This window comes from Crocodylus porosus, unplaced genomic scaffold (assembly GCF_001723895.1).
Source record: "Crocodylus porosus isolate Cpor-Errol unplaced genomic scaffold, CroPor_comp1, whole genome shotgun sequence".
In the NCBI taxonomy this organism is placed as follows: domain Eukaryota; kingdom Metazoa; phylum Chordata; order Crocodylia; family Crocodylidae; genus Crocodylus; species Crocodylus porosus.
This window is the reverse complement of record NW_017728943.1, coordinates 95484876-95505687: the sequence shown is the minus strand read 5'-3', so window position 1 is coordinate 95505687 and position 20812 is coordinate 95484876. Positions and strand designations below refer to the sequence as shown.

The 20812-nt window shown below is 40.5% G+C and overlaps 1 protein-coding gene across 1 annotated transcript in view; it reads left to right on the top strand.

Annotated features, from left to right (window-relative positions):
• RYR2 (ryanodine receptor 2) overlaps positions 1-19774 on the top strand; it is an 810210-nt gene extending 790436 nt beyond the window's left edge. Inside the window, exons 100-105 of the mRNA XM_019549810.1 lie at positions 1742-1876; positions 9671-9827; positions 12832-12896; positions 13692-13792; positions 15371-15422; positions 18481-19774. Coding sequence (XP_019405355.1) covers positions 1742-1876; positions 9671-9827; positions 12832-12896; positions 13692-13792; positions 15371-15422; positions 18481-18576 — 606 coding nt within the window. The 3' untranslated portion in view covers positions 18577-19774. The remainder of the gene's footprint in view (positions 1-1741; positions 1877-9670; positions 9828-12831; positions 12897-13691; positions 13793-15370; positions 15423-18480) is intronic.
• The last annotated feature ends 1038 nt before the right edge of the window (positions 19775-20812 follow it).

Genomic DNA, 20812 nt, shown 5'->3' with positions numbered 1-20812 from the left:
GCACCTACATTGAACACCTTCAAGAATAAATTGGATGCTTATCTTGCTGGGATCCTATGACCCCAGCTGACTTCCTGCTCTTTGGGCAGGGGGCTGGACTCGATGATCTCCCGAGGTCCCTTCCAGCCCTAATGTCTATGAAATCTAAATCTATGAAATGAAGAACTTTGAAAGTCAGTTATGAAAGTAATGTGCTAATAGTTATTTTTCCAGATGATAGCTGTGGGCAGTTGAAACTGTTTTCAATAAGGCTCAAGGCAATATTTTTTTAATGCTGTAGCAACTGAGAGCTGAGGGATGCCTTTTATCACCAGGGATCCTAGTTTTCTCCAATCAAAGAAAAGGCCAACATTTTCTGATTAACCCTCCCCCCCATACTAAAATCCACATTTTTCTATGATTAAAATGAGTGCCCACTAGTATATGTGCGTGTGTGTGTGTGTGTATGTAAATATTTGTATGTGTATATATGTGTGTATGTGTGTGTACATATATATAGTGGTGTTTCATTTTAATCATGGAAAATGTGGATTTGAGCTGGGTTTTTAAACGGGAAAAATTTGGATTTTTTTTCTCAGAGAAAACTAAGATCCCTGCTTATCACATAACCATCTAAGAGGTTATACTATTATGCTAAAATGAATATATAGTTTTGCCTCAGATGCTTAAGATGTAAGTGGAATAGTGTTGCTACTAAAATGCCATAAGGCTAAGTAGAAACATTTTTTTTGCCACTTTCCTGTGTAATTGCAAAGGCCCACCTAATTTTGCAAGTTAAGTCTTCATAATTGTCCTTCTGATGTGCAGCTTTATTACTTTCAGATATTAGCTCTAATTTACATAATGGTCAAGGAATACTATTTAAATATACCTATTTAGTAAATGTAAAGATTGCTTTAAAGCCTTGATTCCAGAGCCAAGTTAAGTTGCCTTCCACTAGATTTATGAGGTACTTTATTTTTTTAACATTTCAAACACAAAAGCAAAGGTGTTGTAAGCATTGAATATTTAATAACTATGAGTGCATCTACATGTGCAATTAGTGTGATTCAATAAACTCTGGTGCAGTTTGTGGGTGGCAGAAGGGTTAGCTGGGACACAAGGGTGTTACAGTGCATAGCTAGCTGGAAGACAGCCCCTGAATTTTAGCACCCTTTTGCCCCAGCCAGCCCCTGTCATGGTCTACACATGTATAATTGCACATAAGAACTCTACCATAAAATAGTACTGTGCCCAACAGTACTATCCTATGGTAGAGTTAATTAATCCATGCCCTAATACCAGTATACATGTAGACTGTGACACTTTACTCCAAAGCTAATTAGTTTCCTCCGCAGTAAAGCGTACATGTAGAGGCACCCAGTTGCTCTAAAATGAATTGGTAAACCATCCTGAATTTTACACAGGCAATAAGACTATATCTGTCTTTACTGTATGTCATATGTGAAGTAGCATTGTTGCTTATTTATAATATTTTCCTAGTGCCTCAATCTTATACCATTTTAACATTAATGAGCTAATTGAAATGCTCTAACCTAGTATAGAATGCACTGACATTGTATTAAACTAAAGCATCCATTTCTTTTGAAATGCCAGGAGTGACGGACAATAGTGGGAGAATAAGACAATTTGGTTTTAGCAAGTAAATAGTTTATTGTTTCTCTCTCTTTATTATACAAAAGAAATGGTATTTCTTGTTTTCGCAATGTTAACATATCTGTTGTACAATTTTATCTTCTAGCTTGTCTTAACAGTGGGATTATTGGCAGTAGTAGTATACTTGTACACAGTAGTAGCATTCAATTTTTTCCGTAAATTCTACAACAAGAGTGAAGATGGAGATATGCCAGATATGAAATGTGATGATATGCTAACAGTAAGTTTCAATCTGTTTTTTCTTGTATTTCATGCTGTTGTCGTTGTTATTATTTCATGCTCCCATTCACACAATTGTATCTCAGTTTGTCAATAGCCAAAGGAATAGCTGATGACCAGAAGAAGATGAGTGAAGGGTAAAGGGAAGAAGATTGTAACATAACCTTCTGGGACTTAAATTTGTTCTGCAGGTATTAAAGAACGAGAGGGAAGAAATAGGACAATATTCTTTGCTGTGCATTTTTTGAACAAACAAAAATTAGAAAGCTGTTTCATTCCACAGGGCTTTCTCAAAAGTGGATATAAATGCTTCTGAATCCTAGGGGTTATCAGGTCATTAAGAGAGTTTTGTCTAGTTATGGTAAAATATAGTCAAGTTTTGGAGAGGAGCAGGGAGATGATCGAAGGAACAAGCAAGAAGCTGAAGATGAGCAGGCGAACATCTCCAGCTCGTCTCCAGCCTCCTCTCTTGCTCATCCCCAGCCCTCTGATCATTCACCTGCTCCATCTCTAGCCCTCCCAAGGCTGGAGATGAGCAAGAGAATGAGCAAGAGGCTGGAGATCATTCAGGATTTCCCCTGGTTGACTCCAGCCTCCTGATTTGCTCCCCCATTCAGCTCCTGCCCCCTCATCACTTCCCCACCCAGTTCCAGCCTCCCACACCACCAATAGCTTACCAGCAGCAGCAGCAGTGCTCAGGGCCTCATGGCACAGCCCTACCACATGGTGCGGAGCAGCAAGGCTTGGCCCTGGCCACCTAGCACCCACGCTGCAGCTGCTGCATCGACTTGGTGCAGTCCAGCATGGCAAGGCACTGTGCACTGTCTGGCAGCTTGTGGGTGCTCCAGCTGCCACCCGGGGCTCAGCACTGTTCAGTTTGAGTGGCCTGGAGCTGCAAGAAAGTGCGCAGTGCCCTGTTGAGCTGGGCAGCACCCATGCAATGCAGCAGCACAGGTGCCAGGTGGCTGGAGCTGAGCCCTGCTGCCCCCTGCGCTGTGGGGCTGTGCCATGAGGCTCTGAGTGGCCCTGACTGCTGCTTCTATTGCCAGTGAGTGCAGGGTGCTGGGGCTGAGCCTGGGTGGGAGAGTGAGTCGGGGGAACAAATGGAAGTAGAGGGAATGAACTGGGAGTTGGGGGAATGAATGGGGAGCAGAGAGAACAAACGGGGTGGGGGGAACCAATGGGGAGTTGGGGGAATGAATGGGTTCTGGGGCTTTGTGCCCCCCCGCCATGGTCCCTTCCTCCCCTTCTCCAGCCCCACAAACCTCCTACTTACCTGCCACAAAGCTGGGTTCAGGTTCCTGCAGCCTGCACTGCTGCCTGCTCTGCGTGCTTCAGCACAGGGGCAAGGGCCACCCATAGAGATGCTCTGGCTAGCTACCAGAGCATCTCTGTGGAGGACCAAGCCTCTGGTTGCCCCAGGGCATGGTTTAGGATTGTGCCTTGCCCCACTTTTTTCCCCCAGGGTATTTTTTGACCCCTAGATATCTAGGTATCTAATTTTGCCCCTGTACTGTAAATTTGCAGCATGGAGAACATTTTTTTGTTCCCGCATGTGCCTGTTGCAGCATCTCAGAAGGGTTTGAGATGCTGCAAGAGGCATGTGCACACACATCTGGACGCATCCAGGGGGTCTTTCTCAGCAACTGTTCCCTAGCTCTGGAACTCAGTCATTCTTAAGGCCCAATAGTGCCCAAGTGCTATAAGACCTTCCTATTTGGGCAGCAAACAAAGTAGGCTGAGATATTGCTTAGTGCGTGTCTACATTATAGTGATTTCCTAGTTCCCTTTTTTACATGGCTTTGTTCTCTTCTCACTCTTCTTTTTTCTAAGTTCTGTTCTCTTACGGCAAGCTGCTCTAAACCTTTGTTGGGAAGGATGGCATACGCAGTGGATAAAAAATAAATTAAAAAACAAAGAGCATTAGCATAAATCCAGAGTAGATTTACTCCATAAAGATATTACTGGTTTTTAAGTGCACAAGATGAGCCCACAATAGTTGTTAGTCTGCACCTTAAAATCTTTCTGATTTTAACTAAGTATTCTTCCTATCCATTAGGAGGTAGAAGAGCTCTTTGCATTGTTTTTATGTGTTTATAATTTTGTCAGTAGAAAATATCTAGTTGCAGCTATAATCACTGCTACTGATAGTACAGTATCTTTGTAGCACTTCTGAATATAGACTTCTGCTACACATAACAAATTTTGCTTTGAGTTCACAATAGATTTCAGGACAGAACTAAAGAAACACTAAACTAAGCTAGGAGTTAGGGATGGCTGAGATGAGATGGGATAGGGTGAGAGGCGTAGAAGGAGAAAAATCAGCAAAAGGACATTCACTATATCAAAAGAATAGACTATTAATAGGACTGATTATTAGCAGGCCAAGCCTGCATGGTCAGATGGGTCTGCAAGGAGGAGTAAGATTCACCAAGGTCCTGAATACCAGAAGTTGGGCATAAATATGTAGCAGTAATTAAATGGGAAGGCATGTGATGCCTTCCCAGTCATGCAAATGGGTGGAAAATATGGGGAGTGGCTAGAACCTAGGCTCCCAATATATGGATCAGTGCAGCTAAGGAGCCTTTAAGATGGGATAGGAACCTTCAACTGGTAAGAGCAATTGGGGAGCAGAGAAGGAAATGTATCTTTGCGACTCATAATTTACTAAATTACTCTTGCTATAGCACATCTGTGTACCACCTTTCACAAAGGTCCAGTTGCCAGACCACAATTAAGCCCTTTTTATTTCCATGTTTGCAAAAGATGCAAATGGGAAAGAGATATAAAACTAGTTACAAAAGCCCACTTCCACAGATGCCACATTCCCAAAACATGGTTTGGAAACCAACTGAGTTCACACTGAGAAAGGGCTTTGTTGTTGCCATAATGTGAGAAAAGTGGGACTAAGCTACAAATGTGATTTCAGACTAGGAAAGCCCCAAATTCAGTGTTCTGATTATATGGCAAGTTCTGCTACCCCACATTATGAAAAGTGCCTTCTGTTTTTATTGTTAAGTTGGATAATTGAACCAAATTGATTTTAAAAAAAATTACTGTGTTGAGTGTTATATTTCTAATTATGTGCCACGTTGACACAACTTGGATTGATCATAGTACAAGAAAAAAAGTTTTAATCCCAGTCACAGAATTGATTATTTGAAAAAAGTATGAATCAATTATTAATTTTCAAAAGGGACAAATGACAGGGGAAGAAAAGCTGCTAAACACTATAATGCATGTATGATTTCCCTCCTTGGGAGAAGATAAGTGAGAAAATGCACTGCATGTGACAGATGTTAATGGCATCACTTAAATGCAGTACTGGAAGTTGCCCAGACAGTAAGATGCTTAGGGTCATAAATTAATTTCCCACTCTATTCCCCACACTTTACACTTTTAGGGAGAGTCATCTAACAGAGAAGTTTTGTGAATTCTCTTGGTGCATTTGCAAAGTTCTGGGGCTTGAGCAGTGGTGAAAAAAAATCAGAAGCATTTTGTCTTAGTTGCAGCTTCTCCACTGGCTTCTGTAAGGGCCAGAGGCTGCAACCTGTACTTACATTGAATCCTCACTGGACATATCTGCACAAAACACTGAAGTGTGACAGCTCCTGACGAGCTCCCAGCTGCATGAGAAAGCCCCACTGGGCATTCTGATATGCACAGGGCCAGGAGATGGCCGCTGCTGCAGCAGGCAGAGCTCTCTTGGCCCCATGCACATTGGGGCCAGCTTCCGTGCTCCCTGGCTAGCTCCCCCTGGCTGCTGCAGGGGGCCCCCAGGGAAGGCTTACTGCACAGTAAGCCTTTATAGTTTTAATAGAATGTGTAGATGTGCCCACTGTGCATGCAGTTGGCCTCCTAAAAATGCAACGGCTCCAGAAGGCAGTACTTAATAGGAGGTAAGGGTCATTGAAGCATGTTGGAAATCCCTCTTCTGTCTCGTTTAGGTATAATAATTGTTTTCTCTCCCTGCCCGTGTGAATTTGGGTTAGTATATTGTACAGTTCCAAATGCTGTTTTTTCCTCCTCTTGCAATTGATTTTTTTCTCAAGAGTCCTGGTACTAAGAATAGTAATAAAATGAGTGCTTTATGTCCTGATTTACTTTTTCAAGGTAAAGGATTTCAGAGCTCTCATTGTAGAAGCATTCAGTTAATTCACTTAAAATATGATTCTACTCTAAAAATGATTTTTTAGAAACAACATCTGAGGCTCCATATTTATTCCATATCACTGGTTTGTTATCTTTTTTTTTACTGTTTACAAATAAAATTCTATTTCTCCCTCCTTAAAATAGAGGTTGGGCTTTGAAAGCTAGTCTTTTCTTTTGCCAGTCATCAGTTGAAATAAAGATTTGTGGGGCCATGTAATGTCCTCAGTTTCTATCTGCACACACCCACAATATGTCTTTCAGACAGTAGCTGACAAAGACATTATTTGGCCTCAAGAATCATCATTACTAGGGAAAGGGAAAGAGCCCAGCCTAATGCAGAGATAAAAAGTGAGTTTGAAAGGCTGGGAGTCATAACAAAATCTTTTACCTATTAAACTGAGCAAATGTTGTAAAAAACCAATGTAACATGATAAATAGGGAGCACCATATTACCATTATTAAACACTTTTCAGAATCTTAACGTATTGTAATTTTTCACTGAGCCATTAAGGACAGCATAGTCTTCTAACAGAATCCCTGTGGTATTTTTATTTTCCTTTGATCCCCTAAACATGATGAAAGAAAAAATAAAAAAAACCCTTGATTTAAAAGGCAGCAGATTATAGCAGGAGCCACTACCCTGTATGAGATCTGAAGTATGCTGAACCTTATTTTTCAGACAACTTTGTAAATATTTTCACCCATTTGATATCTGTACCAGGTGGGGGGAAATACCCTAGCACCCCCTACTGTGCCAAGTTTGGGTTAAAACACCCTCATTCTTGCTCGCCACGTCTTGATATTGTAAAAATTCAGGGGAGGTTGCCTGTCATCCTCCTGGTCACGGTTCCTGCTACCCCGAGCTTTGTTTATATGATGGGGGTCCAAGCACCCAGCCTTATGGGTTATGCGTGGCTCCAACCACCCCTGTACCATGCCCCAAGCCTCGCAGATCTCCCAGATGTTGTTTGTTCTTAGCGATAGCCTTCATCACTCTTGGTGCCCTCTGGTGCTCGGCCTCTCCACGGCCCTTGTCACTGTCGGTGCCGCCTTGCTCTGGGGCTTCTTGCTGCCCACGCTCAGGGCTTCCCGCTGCCCATGCTAGGGCTCCCACACTGTCGTGGTTCCCCTATGAGGCCTCCTCTGTCCCCGTATAGCTTCACCTGGTCCTCTGGTTAAAAAGTAAACAAAACACAAGCCCCTTGGCTATAACATAACTCTAAGCCATCAGGCTTCCACCTTCCTCTCGCCACATCAGAGTTGTTCCATCCGTCCCCAGTCTCAGGCCGCACCTGCAGTTTGGCCTCTACTCATTATTCTCTCCAACAGAGTTCCTTCCCCCTGGGCTGCCAGCAGGGAACTGCCTGCCTGACCTCAGCCTGGGAGTTATATAAGAGCCAGGCCTTGCCCCTTCCAGTCAGCTGACTTCCCCTGGTTACCCTGGCAACCAGCAGCTGGGCTTCCTACTTATTGATTCACCAGTAGCAGGCACTTCAGTGCCTTGCTACAATATTGGTAAATATAATACCATCACTTTAATTGGGAGACAGGCTACAGCTTATCAAAAATGGAGATAATATGAGTGCAAAGCCTGAATCAGTATTGGGCAGTTCCCACATTCTCACCCCATGCTTAATTCACCAGACCCAACTATACAAAATGTAAGAACATAAATTTTTCAAAATTTCTAAGTTTTTTACCATTATTTTATTCTAAAAAATAGAAGTACTATATATCAGGGATATAGTGGTAGAGTGGTTAAGGTATCTTGCTACAGAATCCAGGAATATGAATTCATGCCTTGCTCCAAACTTATACTTAACACAAGTCTCAGTTGACCCATCTGTAAAATTGATGGGTTATCCTTTGGGGTGGGTCTAGGTGGCTAGAAGTGATACTAGCCCCATTGCTCCTTTGTGTGCTTTTGCTTGTAGAAACAACTGAAAAACCATTATCTGTTTAGATAAAACTCAGGAGATTGTATGACTTTGAGAAATGTATGTTTTAACCATGCTGCCCCAGCATGCCATTTGACTCACAGCAAGTGGATGTTTGATCTTTCCTTATAAAACAGGAAATGTTGCCATTCTAATCTTTAGCAACTCCCACTGTAGTATATGCAAACATAGAAAGGGAAAAAAGAGTTGGCATACTTAAGTGGATAGGATACTAGACTGTTAGGAACCTGTTTTTTTATTTCCAGCTCTGCCAGTAACTTGTTTTCTGACTTTGGTTAGTTTTATTTCATTTCCCAAATACCTTTATTCTCCTCCTCTAAATAAATACAAGAATGAGATTTCCTTTTTTATTCTTGTTTATTTGGACCAAAAGGTTTTCAGTATATAGACAGTCTCTGTGGGTAAGTACAGAGGTTCAAAAAACCCAAGACAAAATCAATTCTATCTCTGCAGTTTTTTTCTAACCTACTTAGACTGAAGCGGTAACAAACTGAACTGATGTTCAGTGTTTGGGTGGCCAAAACAGGCAGAAGTCTTCAGTGGCCCAGGTCGGAAGTCTGGGGGTGTTCACATGTATCACCTCTCATGGCAAGGCTGCCTGAAGCTGCTGAACCAGCAGCCCGAGGCCTGATTGGCAGCTGGAGTCTGTTGGGGGGAGGAAGCACCCAATGGGGAGTTTCCCAGCTGGGCTGGGCTCATCCCAGCCTGCCCCTTCCCCAGCCATTGGCCTCCAAGGGGAAAGGTCCAAGGGAGGAATACACCTACTCCTTGTCCATACTGACCCCCTCAGCTGGGGTCTGCTCTGCATGGAGGAAAAGTACCCACGGGGGGTTTCACCCCTCCCCACACCACAGCTCAAACTGTTCTGGGATCACTCCAGCCCTGCCACTTCTCCAGCCCTCTGCCTCCAAGAGGAGTGGGGGGAAGAGGGTGGGAACCACACACCCCACCCCCCAGCAAGTGCCAGATGGGAGCAGGGAGGGGTTTGGTCCTCCTCCCTAGGAGGCAGAGGCTAAGGAGAGAGTAGAGTTGAGTCAATCCCTGCCAGGCTCACTGGGCTGTAAGGGGTGGGGGGAAGAGCAAAAAGCCCCCACCACCAGGGCTTTTCATCCCCCTGCTGTATAGCCTGGGGCTAGTGGGGTCTGTGGATTCATTTTCATGCTCTGCCCCCCTGTCCCACTGGGCTGACAGACCCAGGCAGGAATCAGGCTAGGGAGCTGAGGCTGTGCCCCAGCTCTGTGATAGCTGGGGGTTGGGCCAGCCTTGGTCTGCTGGTGCAGACATCACAGCCTAAGGCTGCAAAACGTCCTGCAGTGCTGGGGAACTGAGAGTTACTTGAATCGGGAGGGGATCTGGGACAGAAGTTCCATAAATCAGTTTAACCTAAATCAATTAAGTCTAATACTACATCCAACCAGATTTATCTCAAACCAGTTTCAATCATTTTGGAAGTTGGTTATGTGCACTGAACTTCTGTTGTGTTACAGGTTTAAACTAGTTTCTAATCACTTAAATGAGTTTATATGTAACTTCTTTCCCTAACCTGTGTGTTTATCAGTGTCTAACAATCTGGAACCTGAATTGAAGTTGTGGCTTTTAGTTGCTCTACAAATAAAATAATCAGTAGGCGAAATCTTGAAAAGCAATTTCTTTAATACAATTAACTCTTACTTCGTGTTTTCTAGTGCTACATGTTTCACATGTATGTTGGAGTGCGTGCAGGTGGAGGAATTGGTGATGAAATTGAGGATCCAGCAGGAGATGAATATGAAATCTATCGGATCATCTTTGACATCACTTTCTTCTTCTTTGTAATTGTCATCTTGCTAGCCATCATACAAGGTATATATTTGTAGCCCATGATTAGACTTACAGTATATTTGAAACTACTAGAATCTTAATGCCACAGTCATTACTCTACATTTCTGATACAGACGGGAGCTAAAAAGTCAAAATGTCACCAAAAAAAAAAAAAGAATCCTTAAGTATTTGTTGCAAAACTCCACATCAGTGAAAGAATAAGGTCAGAGGAGAGAGAGATGGTATCCAGATAAATTGATTGATAGGACATATTTAAGTCCATTGGCACTTACAGTGCTTTAAGTTTTGCATATTTTGCAAAAAGCAGTAGTGGCTTCTTCTTTTTGACTTTTCTGTTCACATGATGAGGCTAGAGATGTAAGGTGTGTATGAATATGTCCCTTTCTTGGATCTGTATTAAGAGTGAGATGTAAAAATGATCCAGCAGTGAAAAAGCCAAGTAATTCCACTGAATTATCCCTGGTGGAGCTTGGTTTGTCACCCAGTTTAGCCATTATCATTTTTGGATCCATTCTAGGAGGCCTACTTCTAAGGTATTAAGATACTAGGGTGATGGTACAGAACAGCCTTCATGCAATAGAAGAAAGAAGAAGTGGTGATGTACCTGCAGTCCTTTTCTTCACCTCTTGAATTATCAAAAAAAGGATTTGACTCATAGGATGAGTCCCCATGTGCAGGGGTGTGTGGTTGCTGTGGCAAAAATAGCACAGGCGCAAATCTGAGCTGCTGCTTTTTGCTGTTGCACATGCCCCTGCAAGTGAGGTTAGTGCAGGGCAAATGTCCCAGGTAGGATAGGGGAGGCTGGGGCCATCATCTGTGGATGCCTTACCTGGGGTCTTGGAGGCTTCCTGGGGCATCAGTAGCAGCAATCTATCTGCTTGGAGCGTGTTCAACAGCTAGAGTGTGGCTTTGGCCAGCCATGCTTCAGTTCTGGTGGCACAAGCTGCTGCCACATGTGCCATGCTGCTTTTTTTTAACAGCGGGGTTTTTTTGACACTGGGATTTCCTGGTGGGAGTGCTTGCACCAACACTTTCAAGGTCCCAGTGGTGGGTGACCTGTGGCTGTGGACTTTTTCACATTTCTGCTTTCCCTTTTCTCCTAAATATGATTTGAATAAACTCCAGTAGCCTGCAGTTGACCCAAGTCTGCAGTGTGCTTGCCCGATTTGGGTAGGGGAATGTTGAGACCCATGCTTTTGATTCCCAGATGCTTGGGGGGCATGATGAGGGGCTGCAGTTGAGCTGAGAGGGAGCACAAAAATGGATGTTATAAAGATAGCTTCTGCTGAACAGACGATGTAAGGGAATTCATGGATTAAAAGTGCCAACAAAAAGGGAATAAACGCAGGGGTGGGGGGAAGGGGAGGGGGCATTATGGCTATATACCAGAGTGGCCAGTTGCAGCAGCATGTTTGTGGGGGGAGGAAGAGTAATGCAGTGTGGGATGCCTGGAGGACCAACTGGGTCTATGTCTGAGAACACTTGAGGCATTTTTACACATGCAAGTGGCGCAGCACTGGCTGCTTCGAAAAGTGCCCACTGCTGTAATGCTTGCAATTGTATAAACAGCAAAATGTGTGTCAGCACAAAGAAATTGGCAGTGGTGTGCTTTTGAACTAAAACATCTTGGAGGTGCTTTAGTTCAAATGTGCTGTTTTCTTCATGCTGTTTCTTCATGCTGACGCACATTTCACTGCTTATACAACTACAAGCGGTGCAGTGCATGTCAGCTCCTGTGTGGAGCAGACTTGATTAATTGAGTCTGCTGTAAAGTGGCGGGTCACCACTGTGTCCAAGAACTAAAAGAACTAAAATCCATGCATCATACACAACACTGAACTAGTTCAAAACAGTACTTGATTTTCCAGGTATACTTTTGAATAATTCCAGTCAGATTTAAACCAGTTTAGCAGGCCTGTTTATCCATCTTCTTCTGATTTAAACTGAATTTAGACCATTATAAGTGCTATGTGTGTCCATGCCATAATGTTCACTATTGCCTTCTTGTAAATGCTAACCTAAATCAAAAAAGAGAAGATGCATATGATTCATTTGGAATCCTTGAGTATTAATCTAAGGATATGCCAAAGTAGGTGGATTTTAGGATAGAGGCATTACTGTTAAGGCTGATAGTAATATAGTACCCAGTATCACATTGTCTGCTTACTAACTGAGCTGTCCAGTTGACTACTTAATGCCTGTAGAATAACAAGGTATGGATGAGAGCTAGCTTGCTGAGATTGAAGCTTTAACTCTGTGCTCTATCATCTGCACTGTCTGGCTGTTGATTTCTAAATTAATTTTAAAACGTTTAGCTGAAATCCCTTTGTATGACATCGGAGGTAGTTGAAAGGCCTTTATTCTAAAAGTCAGGTACAATATACATCTTGCTTTTACCTGTGTTAAAGCAGCGCAGCTCTTCAACTCCAGTAGAATTAGTGCTGACTTAAAAGAGTCCAACATTTAATTTTGTAATCTTGGTCTCTGACCTTAGTGCAGCTTTTATTTCCTCTTCTTTTTCCTGTCTCTGTAAAAAAAAATAATAAAAAAAAAAATGGTCCATGATTTCCATGGAGTGCTGTTAATGACACTCCATTATTAAATGACACACATGTGGATAACAACATGCACATAGCCCATAGTTCTTTCTGTAGCATTCATACAATAAATCTGCAAACATTGCAAATGTATACTAGTATAATGCTTAGTATTAATAGCCCCATTGCTGCATAAATGTTGGCCTACTTTAACCTGCCATACAATAGTCAAAGCTAAGTCTCTTATACCTAAAACAGGAAATCACTTGTCCAAGAACCTGCTGAAAATACATTGTACAAAATCAGAGATTGTTGTCAGCCAGGTTTCAAGTACTCACTTTGTCTCTTCTAATCAGTTAAATGCATTTATGTACTAGCTCTGCATGGAACTCAGTTGATTTTATATTGTCAGAAATCTGCCTCAACTTTTAGGGTTTCCTTACAGTTTTACCCATGAATGCTAAGTCTCATTTTTATTCAAACACCAGGTTTAATAATTGATGCTTTTGGGGAGTTGAGAGACCAACAAGAGCAAGTTAAAGAAGACATGGAGGTAAGAAGTTATAACCTCCTTGTTGCTGAGCTGTAAGGCACTTACAGAAAAATATTAGCTACGTGAAAGTATTATCAAAATGTGAACCATGCAGGGGATAATAGTTTTTAAGCTGATGGGAGAGGATGCGATTTGCAGTACTATAAAAGGTGTATTGTTGTGCAAAGCAGTGAGCAGAATTTTGCTCTCATTTGTAACTCATGAAACCACACAAATAGAACTAAGAGTTTGATCCACTGCAATGGGCTTTCATTTTATTCTTGACTGATTGATTTTTTTTTTTTTAAACCTTAGGTATATATTTTTTGTAGAACCTAGGTGAAAGTATGCTGTACCTTGAGGTTTTCTCTTTTCTTATTTAAATGTGACTGTCAGAATTCTGGAAGGTATCAAGTACCTGCTGTGTTGTGTAATCTCAACTGAGAGCATATTCAATTTCAGTTGGGTAAACTTAACTACCATTGAGGTACAGATTGTTATGGACTATATTGACCCCTACATTCAGAGCACAGGAAGGAAAAATTGCTTTTCAGCTTTGATTAATTCATGCCATTCTTTCTCCTGATGTGTTCTCATTCAGTTATTGGTGCCAAAGATTTTTTAACAAACAGCTCAAAGTGATTGTGACAGCAATTAAATATCCATTCAAAGTATTTGGCTGTGTTTTCTGGTCTCGGTCCTTAAAGGAAAAGCTTTTTGTTCTACATGCTGTATTGGAATCTCCAAGTAATTTACTGGATGCTTCCTGGATTTTCTCAAAGAAGCTACATGAGTATTTTCTATTGTATTTTTTAGACCAAATGCTTTATTTGTGGGATAGGAAATGACTACTTTGATACAGTGCCGCATGGCTTTGAAACACACACGCTACAGGAGCACAACTTGGCCAACTATCTGTAAGTACAATAATCACTAATTCTTTTGTAATTCATGACCTCCATCATCCCCCACAATTAATGTGCCAGGTCAATAATACAAGGGAGGAACAGCAATTAAGCAAAGGCTTGCAATTTGGCATTTGATCACAATTGTGTCAAGGTTGTATTCTATTCCCAGGAAAATGTAACTAAATCTTACCAAGCTCCATGGCTTTGAAAAATCTCAGTTCATACATGAACATCAGAGACTTGTTAGAGTTTGGTAGCTAAATTTTCAAAGTTCTATATGCACTGAACATAATTCAGGCCAGAGTAGCAGGGTATGAGTATGACTTTCCATGAAATTGCAACTTTTAGCTATTTTTTGACTGTGGTGTTGAATATAGGACCTGAAAGCAAGATGATTTATAATAGTTTTATAAACTATTTATATTTACTATGGAGTAAATTTACTTTATTTCATAGCAAAAGTGGAATGAATATATAACCCAGTCTACATGGCTATAGGGATGTGGAAGTAGACTAGGACTTTTGAGCAAGAGCACCCCTAAGACAAGGAACTGAGAGGTAGAAAGAATGGAACTAGGAGCCTGGATGGGGGGAGAGGGAGTTGTCTGAGTAAGGAAATAGGGCTGAGATGGAGTCCAGATGAAGTCCAGAATAAGGAGCTAAGGAGGAAAGAGACACGCTAAAATGGATAGGGACATTAAGGGTCATTTTTTGGATGAAGAGAGGCAGACAGGTCAACAACAGTTGACCACAATGCTCTCTAGAGTCAGGGAAGCAGCCCAGTTTCTGAATCCAAGATCTTCAAGTGTCCTTATTTCACTGCCAGCAGCAAAAATCTATGAAATCTTCTGGTAAAGTGTCTGTCTTCTTTAGTGTTTGTCCACACAGGGAATGAGCACCTACTGCTACTCTCAGTTACTCTGCTAAGTCAAATGGCTGGGGTTATGCCATTGCTTTAAAGTTTCCAACCCTGCTTATGACTTATGTAGCTGCCAATATAGTTTCAGGTGAAGGAATTTCAGCTGTTTCTGTTTTGTTTTTAAAAAGTCTTGGAAATTATACACCATGTCCCCTACCCCCCTAACCATTTTCCTTGCCCTTTACTGGACTCTCTTTGATTTGTCTTTGCTATTATATCTTTATCATTAGTATTGCCTGTTTTCCTAGACAAGGTCTAAGAAAATATCCACTACCCTTAACATTTTTAGTAATGCCTTTACTCATGGAAGAAATCCTAATGACTCTTTGCCAATCCTAGTGTCTACAATTAGACCCAATTTACTTGTCTGAGGCGAGAAAATGTTTGTAGCTATAATACTTCTGCCAAGGGCATTGGGAAAGCATTTCAGCTGCAAGATGGATTTATGAAACCATAATGAGTCTCTTATAGTGTTTCAGTCAATTTATCTAGAAACTCTGTTTAGTTTTTGTGTATATATAAATATTGTATATGAAACATTGTTTAACATGTATTAGCAGAATTCTTATTACCCTATGAAATGTAAAGGTAAACATCCATCTGTCTGTCCATGTTGCCTTTATATTCCCACATGCTTTGCTTCTGACAAGCTTCTCTTTGTTTTGTAGGTTTTTTCTGATGTATCTCATTAACAAGGATGAAACAGAGCACACGGGACAGGTAAGTAAGCACTGTAAACCTGGTTCTGATCAGTATCTTGCAGTCTTAAAGCTGGCTCTATGAAAATGTCTATAGATAAAACTACTCAATTTTATGTTTTGCTATATCTGAATAGTCATTTTGTCCTTTACAAACCAGACTAAGGTTAACTCTTGTTTTCATAATTTTTAATTGATATCATGTAAAAATAATACCGCATTTGTGTTTGCATCATTGCTAGGCATTACTTATCATGTGCACTAACCCACTGCAATTACTGAAGCTAGAGTGTAACTACTGGTATTTATTTCAGTCTAGGAAGTTATGCGTGGTTTTCATTTAAATGAAAGGGAACCAAGATCACTCTGAGCTATTGAATATTCCTGATCCTGTAGGGATTTTCTACAATTAAATATTATCATTTGGATTTTAGTATATTATTCACAGGCAGAGGAGTCGCCCTTGAAAATATGCAGTGCATTATATAAAATGAATACAGTGATTCATTGGTGTAACCAGTATCCCTCAGGTGGAGAATAGACCCCTTGGACAGTAAATTATCTTTTAAAACAGGAGAATATATGGCTTCATGGATTTTGCTCATGTTTGTGGGCCATGAAACTGGGTCATGTACTCACTGCAATGGCAATGCAACCCAGAGACATATAACTGACATAAGTGGCTGGTTGGAAATTCCCCTGGCAGAGTAATCCATGATTAGAGATTAGAGCATACTGCATACCAGTGATCACTGACTGTTCAAACCAGCTGCTTGTGATAAATTCATGAAGGTCCTAGGTTACACCAACTCATAAAGTTATTCTTGCATCAAGAACCAAATAAAACACTGGGGCAATGTAGCAGGGCATTATCGAGGCACTGTTTTTTTTTTATTCAGCTTAAAGTTTCATATATAACTAAGCGCTTTTTTGTATTTACCACATAAAATTGAGAACAACTAAAAAAGGAATAAATAACCATAACTTTTGTGAAGTTGTTGTTTTTCATGCATTTGTAAATGCATTAAAATGCTAATGTAAAGGTGGACTATTTCTGGATTATTTGTAGGCATCTTCTAAGTATCATGGCTTAAAGATAGCAGGGAAGATCTGAGTACCAATTTGCTGATTTTAGAAAATAGACATAAAACAGGCCCCAAACTTTTTCCTGCACATTAACTGTTCTTACTACTTCTCCTTTAACTTACTCACTGAAACCAAAAGTCTCACAGTGTTTTATAGAGAGAAACCACCCTCATCTCATTAGCTACAGCCTCAGATATAGAGTACATTGAGACTGACTGTTACTGTATAAAATCTAGGTTGAGGATTCAAGAGCAAAGTATACCAACAAATGTCAAAGTCAATAGCCAACATTTTTTTCTTCTATGAATCATTTAGATAGTTATCTTTGTCCTTTTTTTACAATCACTTTCATAGATTATAGCAGATTAAATAAAAGCCATTGTAATACTTCATGTCACATGAAGGCTGGATAGGCATCTGGCTGGGGTCATCTGACCCCAGCACTTTTTCCTGCCTAGGCAGTGGGTTGGACTCGATGATCTGTTGAGGCTCCTTCCAATCCTAGCATCTATGAATCGCATAAGTCATTTTTCTCAATGTCCTAATGCAGGGGTACTCAATCCCCAGCCCACGGGCCATATCCAGTCCATGTAGCTGTGTTATTCAGACAGTGGATTTCCCCAAAGTTCTGGAAATCTGATGGGGCAAACAGCGGCAATCAGCACTGGGACTCCTCTGGCATATTTCCAAGCTTCACAGACTAGATAATATGGCCTTGCATGGGTATTGAGGAGGGGTGAGGTGACGGGGCCTGATCCAGTATGTGCAGGGCTGGGCTGGAGTGGCGGAGCCCAATCTGACATGCACAGCATCAGGGCTGAGGTGGCAGGGCCCAATTCCACAGATGCAGGGACGGGGCTGGGATAGTGGGACCCAACCCAGTACATGAGGGACTGAGATGGCAGGCCTAATCCAGGGCAGGGCCATGCCCATGATTAGCTTTATGGCACTAAGGCTGATCCCAGGCATGCCAGATCAGGCTCAGATCTGACCAACAGACCCACTCTGCTAACCACTCTCCTAATATAAATCTAAAGAAATAACGTGTAGTGTTTTGAACAGACATGTAACTGGGCAGTTCTGCCCCTTGGCAGGATATCACAAAGTCTGCCTTAACTTCTTCAAAGCTTCTCAGAAGGAAATTTTTTTTTCCTGAACTATTTAATGAATGAACTGAAAATGACAAAACTACATTGATGTGCATCCTCTAGAGTCATAAAATGGTAAATCTACCTACACCTGAAAAATCTATCTGAGAGTAGCTGATAACTCTTGAATTGGGATGAATATGTCTTTTTCTATATACATCATACTCTACATTTAATTAATCACAAATTTTTAAGTACACTTTAGTATGAGACCTGGATGCAACTTACAGGTTTAAAAACTTACATGAAACATTGCTACTAAGAAAGCAACAATCTGATATGTTCTCATTGTGCCATAATCTGAACAAATGAACAAAACTGCCAAGATGAAAAGCCTTCTTAAGAAGACTACTCTCATCTATGGGTTATACCAAAAACTTACATTATTTTCTTTTCTTAATATCACATGGGCATGTTTTGAAATGGATGATACAGAAATTTACCTAATATTCCTTCAAAGACCATGAAAAAGCTAGTCTTTATCTATGATGTGTTGCATCCAGCTAAAATGGAGATTTAAGGTGTTCTTAGACATGAAATAGCAAGCAAATATTTTAGTCTTTATTGATGATTTCTCTGAGCTGTTTCAGGAATCCCTTTTAATTACTCATTAGCATATATTTGCACATATTTATATATTTCAGTCAGGAGATAGAAACGTAAAAGTGTCATCCAAGATGGATGAAGTTATTAGTGTACTTTACCACTTGCAGGTTGATACACAGCAAATCAATAAGAATTGAATCAGAACAGTGGAGCAGCATATTAGATTCCTTTAAAAGCTGAAACATGCCTAATGCGCTCTCATTGAATGAGATTAATTATTTAAATTTCTGGTTCTTGCAGGAATCCTATGTATGGAAAATGTATCAAGAACGGTGCTGGGAGTTTTTCCCTGCTGGCGATTGCTTCCGAAAACAGTATGAAGACCAGCTCAACTGAGAACAGATGAGGATGTGCACTTGAAAATACACCCATGCATTTTCCAACTCCTTTGGGAATGTTTAGCAGACTTCTTAAATCACAGAAGCTGTGTGCTTTTTGGAGCACCAATGCTCTCTTCTCAATGATTTGACTGTGCTTTTAGTTTTTTGTGTATATGCTTTGAGAACACGGGAGTAAAGAACAATGACAATTTAAAACAGAAACTCTGGAAAAAAAAAAAAAACATTAAAAAAATCCCCATGCATAACATGCACACACATACACAAAGAGACTTGAGATGGTTTATTTCCAAAACTGCCAGAAGACACCCTTGACTATAAGATCACACATGGGGTCACGTGGTAGCGACACTCATTCAATCTGTTTATTTCATCATTCTGGAAGGAACTATATAGTTCACAGAGCACTGTAAAAGATTGTTGTGGACACTAAGTTGTGGGGAAATAGTGCCTTACTATATGTGGGTTGAGCTATGCAGAAGATGAGTGCATGATGACATCTTATTTTTTCTTTCTGTCCTCCCTTTTCTTCCAAGTTATTTTGTGTTTTAGTAGGTTTGGGAGGAAGGGGTTTGACTGTGCACACCTTTTTAATAAGACTGGAGTGTCTCAGGACAAGAGTAGGTTATTCTCATCACGTTAACTTCACATTTACCTTCCTCTTTAGCTCTCGCTCTTATTTTGGTAATGCTCTGATGCAACACTGCAACTTTATGAAATCTTTGTATGACAACAAGACGACTGCAAAAAAAAACACTTTAAAAAGAAATGTTTCATTGCATGTTTATTATGCAAGTTTAAAACAAAAAAGAAAAACAACCTTCAGAAGCAAGTTGATCAACATGAGAAAAAAACATTCACAAATATATTCATAGTAATAAAGTGTTGTGGGCTTTATTGTACATTTGGAACCAGTGTCATCAGCCAACAATGTATATGTTATGAACTTGACCGTAGTTTTGATTTCCTTTCCTTTTCTCTTTCCTTCATTTTTGCCACCTGTGATCAATAGTGAAGTTAAAGATTTTCTTGTTAGACCATTTTTTTAATCAAAGCTGAAGCAATATCCATTCAGGGATTCCATCAGTTGCATCATGAAACACCAATGATGTATATATCACTCCATTTTGAGTCCTTTTCAATTGTAATGCCAGTCTTACAAATAAAAAGAGAGATTCAGAATGGAAGCAAGGTGATTTTGCTAGCATTTGAGCCCTTTCTTACTGAGTCTACCAATTAATCCCTAATTTAATTTACCCACTCTGGTTAACAGGATTACTTTGTTCTCTTCATGTTGCCACTGTTATTTTCCTGTGTTCTGTGTAGCTTCCTGTCTCCATTTTTTACTTGTAGCCCAAAGCTTCATCTGGTTATAAAAGCGAACTAGTATCTTTAGGAATATTCAGTTATAGAAAAGAAGTAGTGAAGCAATCCTTCTCTTTATTAATACAGTGTTGTTATTTATAACAAGAGAAAGTCCAGGTAGAGGAAGAAGGGGGAGTTCTTTTTTCCTTTTTTTAATATATCTCAATGTCTCCCAACCTTTGAGGTTTTTTCAGGTTCAGGCTTTCGGTTTCTAACAGAATATAAATGTGTGTGCCATTCTGAAATTTGCTTCCAGGTCTGTTTGATTTTTTTGTTGTGGGGTTTGTTTGTTTTCCCATGTACTGTTTGTACCTGTGATTTGAACTTTGGATTCTGGTTTGGGCAGTTCTGTTCACAGAAGACTTTGGATCTGAGTTTGGATATTGATTCCTCAAGAATTGCGGTATTCGGAATCTAGGCTTCAGTTCATCTCTTCTTAACAGGACCCTATACAGTAATGTTTACTATAATTATTTTTTCTAAGACTAATTTTGATTAAGAATAACTTTTGGAATGTGAATTCCATATTAGATATCAACATGTGACATTACCAGACAAGGTTTCTTCACTATCACCTCTACCATCTACAAGTACTAGTTTGTTATTTCAGAGTTTACATACAAGTGTTAGGTAACGGTGCTTAATTATTTTCAAAGATCATCGAAGTGTTTGTTTTAAAAAATGGTTCAAATGAACATTAATGTGAGCTTTGCAGACAGACATATGAACACCATTTGTGTCTACTTAATTTTCACTTTCCACATCACACAGCTGCTGTAGTATTCTCTGTTTGAATCCAAGAGTCTGTAGTACTCAATGTGCGTGAAACAATATTAACATCCAGATGTGCAGGCAAGTGCAGTTTGCGG